The sequence below is a fragment of the Triticum aestivum genome, chromosome 5B (genome assembly GCF_018294505.1).
Source record: "Triticum aestivum cultivar Chinese Spring chromosome 5B, IWGSC CS RefSeq v2.1, whole genome shotgun sequence".
Taxonomy (NCBI): Eukaryota; Viridiplantae; Streptophyta; class Magnoliopsida; order Poales; family Poaceae; genus Triticum; species Triticum aestivum.
Genome location: NC_057807.1, coordinates 371,798,648 through 371,804,690, shown reverse-complemented (window position 1 = coordinate 371,804,690; position 6,043 = coordinate 371,798,648). Strand labels below are relative to the sequence as shown.

The window sequence follows — 6,043 nt, the reverse complement described above, 5'->3', positions numbered from 1 at the left end:
TAAAATATGTCCAAAATGTAAATGTTTTCGTCTGGTTTGTAAGAAATCCGATGTGTTTGCACGAATGCCTTCCGGTTGGTTCAAAAAGTTGCTGAAATGTATGCAGTCAGCATTGGATGGCCGCCTCTTGCATCTGTGTCTGCGGATTGGTCCCCTTGTGCGCTGACGGATGCTGGAGGAAATTTATGGGTCGGTGTTGGCGATGCCCTAACAAGGTAGTTACCAGCCCTGGCATCCTTGCGGCCATGCCACAGAAAGTCGTGGATGACCCTGGTTACCAAGACAAGGCGCTCGCCGCGTGAGAGATGGGATGCCTTCTAGGTGGTCATCTTACGGATCATTCTGTCAACAAGTGGCATGAGTGTCAGAGGAAGGAAACTTGCCATCGCCAGGGGCAACCCAATGTATTGAATGGGGAAGACGGTGGCTGGGAAATTAAGCAGCACTCCAATGGCATTGGAGAGATTGCCGGGGTGCACTGGATTGGCATGGCTAAACATTTGAAGAAGTTTGTGCGGAGGCCCGAATCACCTCCGAACACGCCCAAAAGCTCATAAATGATCATCAGCTCGGACGGATTCGGATGGCCAAAATGATAACATCATTGGTGAAGCGCGAGATGTAATTGCGTGCAGTGGTAAGGCGGCAGAGAAATTGGTGTGCAAAGTATGCTCCAACAAGGAATTAAATGTGCCGATGATGATGGCGAAGAGCATGGGCAAGAGATGGTCTCCCTGACACATGCCACAAGCATGTGACACTAGGGGGTAGACTGTTGTTGACAAGGATGCGAGTAGAAGCGGTGGAGATGAGGATGGACACCCAGTCACACCATCCTCGACTAAATCCCAAGTGTTGCAGGGTTTCCAGAAGAAATGGCTATGAAACCAAATCAAAAGCACGCACGTTGTCAAGATTGAGAAGCACTCCTGGGAATTTAAGATTGTTCGGCAGACGTCTCGTTCGGTGGGCAAGAAAGTTGTTGTCATGGACACAACGGTCTACGATGAACATGCTTTGGTTTGTCGAGATGATCTCGGCCAACCGAGGGAAGATTATTTTGAAGGAATACAAACCTACATTTTTGAGAGATTATTAGTTTAGGGGATCTGCTAGATATGCCTTAATCCGTCAAACCAGAAAAAAATCTCCTCAAACATAACTTTTCGGGGAACCGCTAAAGTTGCTCTAAGTATGTTGTGTGCGTGATGTGTTTGTGCGTGCATACCAATGCGGTGGTGCAACATCGCCAGGGAGCAGTCGGTGATGCTCACCGTCACCATGGATGACAAGCAACGCCTCCCCCGATAAGCGGTCGTGGTGGTGCTTGTTGCCGTGGGCCTGTCTGTCGACCGGGGCGGTGGCCATGGGCACGCCATGGGCTGGGCACACGGAGGCGTGCATGCATACATGGCAACCTTAGTGGCTTAAGGCAGAAGGAGCGTCGCACGACGAACCCCCGACGACTTCCTGACGTTGGGCATGGCGGGCGACGGGGTTGCACGACGCGACGGCACTACGATGCAATTGAGAGATGTGACGAAGAAAAGAGGGGGAAAAGGCGTCTCACAAACGTGTGAGTCCCACAAGTGGGCTGAAATTTAAAGCACTAGTTGTCTTTTTTTTTTGGAGTTGTTGATCGTTTTTAGGTAGGTACCCGCTTATTCCAAGTGGTAAGCACCCGTTATCTGGATTATGCGTCAGATTGCATAGTTTTTGGCAATGTCCTTTTGTCAGTTTTCGCAATCCAAATTTTGTCGAATATGCTAGAATTGCTCATATACGCAAAATCGATGGTGCAATCCTCTATTAGTTAATTGCCTTTCTTTGTACATTGCTCTCTACAAGGACACAAAGAACACGTTTGAAAGCAAAACCATGTGATCATTTCTAGCTTTTCAAACACCGTCCAGATGCAGAGGCGAGGGGTCTATCCTCTTTTTTTTTTTAAAAAAGCTTTTCAAACACACGAACGTTTTTCCTGCTAAATGCGATGGTTGGAACAATCTGAATTTCTCATCTGTTATTGGTACCGATGGAAGGTGCTAGGCCTCGTGTGTCGCCACTCTTGTATGGCGGCGCGGAGTGTGTGGTTGGGCATGAGCTCATCGGTGGGAAGCTTGAGGTTGGTCATCGGCGACGTGTCGTGTCCGCTCCCGAGCCACTCCTTCAGCGCCTCCGCCTCGTAGGTAAACCCGTCGCCGGCGATCTGCGGATCCATCATCACCTCCTGCGAAGGCACATCAGTTATTCATCACTTCGCATCATTTCGGAAAGCCGAGCGCCTGTAATATGATCGAATGCACATGTGCATACCTTGAGTATCGGGCAGAGGAAGTAGGACGGAGCGCCGCCGCTGTCGGACGCCGTCGACGCCGAGAGCGACGACCACGTCCTCCCCGGCGTGGCATCCGTCGCGGCCTCCAGCACGCTCAGCGCCTCATCCAGAAGCTCGGCCCGGCGACGTGGTCCTCTGGTTTCGACCGCGTCGCAGCATTTCAGCCCGAGGAGCGCGACCTCCGTGGCGCGCTCCATCGGCCACCCTCCGGCACTCGCGTCCACCACCTCGTGCCAGGGTGTGCTCCCGTCGGCGGCCTTCTGCGCCGCCTTCTTCGCCGCGAACGCCGGCATGCCCGTGACCAGGCGGAGGAGGACCACGCCCAGCGCATGCACGTCGCACTGCGGGGTCAGCTCCCCCGTCACCAGGTACCGAGGTTCCACGTACGCCAGCGCGACGCCGCTGGGGAGCTGTGGCGGCGCCACGAGACAAGGCATGCCGAGGCCGGCGAGCTTGCTCGAGGAGCACCGCTCGTCCTGCAGGAGGATATTCGCTGGACGGACGTCGCCATGCACTGTTGCCGTCGAGTGGAGGTAGGCCAGAGCGGAACAGGTTCGGTACGCGACGCCGCACCGTGCGTGCCACGGCAGTGGCGGCGCCTCCTCTCCAAGACGGTCCTCCAAGCTCCCGCCCGGCACGAGCTCGTGCACCACGGCGCGCGCCTCCGGGCACGCGCCGACGAGCGCGACGATGTTTGGGTGCCTCGCCCTGGCGATGGCGTCCACTGCACGACCGAACCGCGCCTCGTCGACGGCGACGTCGGGGCAGATCATCTTGACGGCGACGGTCATGCCGCGGAGGCTCCCTCTGTACACGCGGCCGCGGCTGTCGGCACCGGCGCCTCCTACCATGGCAGACTCGTTGAAACGATCGGTCGCCTCCTCCAGCTCCGACAAAGCAAGCCGCAAGAAACTCACGATTTGATTACTGCCATCCACCACAGGCATGGATTCTTCGTCAGCTGCAGGCCCTTCTCCTCGTCGCTCCAGCCTGAGCGCGTCGAGGACAGAGCACGACTCCGACATCCTGACATCGAGTTCGCTCATCACGTGCCCTGAGTCGGTGACCTGGAGCTCGAGCTCGGCGCTGCGCTCATCAACCTCCCGTATCTTCGCGAGAATGGCGTCGAGTTCCCGCCTTTCCTGCTCCATGGCCGCGCGCTCCCTCGCCAGACTCTCCTCCATCTCCTTACGCCGCCTCGCCTCGCCATGGTAGGAGCTCTCTGCGTCCCTCGCCTGCACCCAATCAAAATCAGATGATGGTCGACAATCTGACTCGTTGATCGAAGCAAAGCGATCTCATCTGCTGTATTCAGAAACTTACCATCATGGACGCGTCGGCCAGGTCCCGGTCGGCCTTCTGCCGCCGTCGAGTCTCTTCGTACGCCTCGTGCCTGAGGCTCCCGGCCTCCATAATCGCGTCTTTGAGCTTCTCGTACATAGCATCTTCCATGTCGCCAGCCTCCTCCTGACAAAACCACCATACAAGAAACCACGCCGACACGATCACACAATAGCGCATGAAAAACTGAAAATGTAAGCCTTCGTCCTCGTTTATTGGTTCTTTTGTATTTTGTTTAAATTTTAACAATAAATTGGGCTAACAAAATATGAATGCATGTCACAGAGAATATTCATTGGATCTGTATTTATACATAGTTTTAATGATGCTATTTTCGGTGACATGCATTAACAATTTAGTACTTCCTCCGTTTCTAAATACTTGTCTTTCTAGAGATTTCAACAAGTGACTACATACGGCACAAAATGAGTGAATCTACATTTTAAAATATGTCTACATACATTCGTATGTTGAGTCCATTTGAAATGCCTAGAAAGACAAGTATTTGGGAACGGAGGGAGTAGTTAAATCTACGGAAATGTTAACGCCCACACGTGTGGGCGTTGACCATCTCGACAACACGCATCCATCACCGTCCAGTACTATATGCACGAATCTTGGCACAATCTGATCGATTTTCTGTGCCACGTAGGACAAGGCGTGTGTGTGGTGTGTGAGAGAGGTCGCCCACACATCCGTTTTACCAAACGGAGGGGCCGGTGTGTGGGCGTTTAGCAGTTCGCCCACACACCAGTTTTCAGTCACGCACAAGGGCTGGTGTGTGGGCGTTTGCCATCTCGCCCACACGCCCGCCTCCTCTCCCAGACCCAAGCTGTCAGTTGCCATGCGTTTTGCAGTGTACATGGCAACTGCCCTAGTGTGATTGCAAGCAGATGGCAACTCTTTTTTTTTATCCGAACATGGCAGTTGCCATATGTTTTGCATGGTACATGGCAAACTGCCCTAGCATGCACGTAAGCAGATGGCAACTCTTTCTTTTTACATGGCAACTGCCCTAACGTGCTTGCGAGCACATGGCAACTCTCTTTTACCCGAACATGTTTTTTTGCCATGCCATTTTTTGTAGCGCTACATGGCAACTGCATAGTGTTAGTAGGTGGCAACTCCTAAAGTTTTGAAATCATGGCAACTGCAGTAGACCAGACCACACATGGCAACAGCTGTAGTTGTCCAAAAAATGGCAATCTGGAACTTTGACCTAAGATGGCAACTGCAGTTGAGCAGACATGGCAATTATAGTTGTCCGACATGGCAACCGTAGTTCAGCGACATGGCAACTGCACTTAAACGAACATAGACGAGGGTCCGGCCCATGGCAACTGCGTGCGCGCAGTAAAGTGTCACGTGGGACGTGCGGGACCACGAGGTACGAGGCCTGACGTACCGGGCGTGTGGGCGTTATCTATTTCGCCCACACGCACGCGTATAAGAGGGACCGGAAGGAAAAAAGGCGTGTGGGCGCTAGCTGTTTTGCCCACACACAAACATGTGGGCTGGTCCTCTTAGGCACCACATACAACATGTGGGCAGATCCCTTAACCCCCACACGTGTGGCAGTTAGCGGCGTCCTAAATCTAAGGTCAAAATCACAAAGTATGAATGGGACCAATAAACCAAGACAGAGATAGTAAAATCTTCATTTGAAATGCCACACACATACCGAACTATCGTGCGAAGGCGTGGACGGGTCTTCTTCAATATCCTGTAGTGACTGCACGACAACCGACGACCCACCTTCAGCAGCTCCCTCATGACCGGGATCCTCGGCGATGTGATCTGTGGCATTGTCGTTGTCGTCTCTGCTCGGTGTCCGGCGGAGCGACGCCACCATCATCGGATTGGGAGAGTCGACCGGGGCTGGAGGCGCGCCGGCTGGGGCCTCTCCTGGGCCAGCCGCGGGCACCGTCGCGCCATGGCGCAAACCTGGGCCGTCGCGCAAGGCTCTGTGGCGCAAAAGAAAGGCTTTTAGGAAGCAGACGACGGCGGGTGGGGCTCGGCCGCGTTCGTCGCGTTCCCCGGCCTCTTCGCCGGAGCGGAGGGAGATCCCGGCAGACCTATTCAGGCTCTGTTTCAACTGCTTTTGCGAGGGGCATCGACGGGAGGATTGATAGTTCCCACCGCTCTGCATCCGGTGTGGCCTGGAGGGGCACATCTCCACGGACTGCAAGCGACCTAGGAGCCCCAGGTCAGAGGAGGATCTCCGGCGTGAAGCGGTGGCCAAGGTAGCGCGGGCGTCGTAGCCGTCGATGCAGGCTGGACCTGCGAACAGGCTGTCACCGGCGACTAGGCAGGCCACTCCCTTGGAGAGGCCCTCGTCAGTCCTGGCCGACACCGCACCTGCGG

General features: G+C 54.5%; 1 protein-coding gene across 1 annotated transcript; it reads right to left on the bottom strand.

Annotated features, from left to right (window-relative positions):
- Positions 1-2,023: 2,023 nt before the first annotated feature.
- LOC123114786 (U-box domain-containing protein 33-like) lies at positions 2,024-3,800 on the bottom strand. The gene is made up of 3 exons (XM_044536197.1): positions 3,662-3,800; positions 2,317-3,573; positions 2,024-2,230 (listed from the first exon to the last, which is right to left on the bottom strand). The coding sequence occupies exons 1-3, from the start codon at positions 3,788-3,790 to the stop codon at positions 2,024-2,026; spliced, it is 1,593 nt and encodes a 530-aa protein (XP_044392132.1). The 5' UTR covers positions 3,791-3,800.
- Between the last annotated feature and the right edge of the window lie 2,243 nt (positions 3,801-6,043).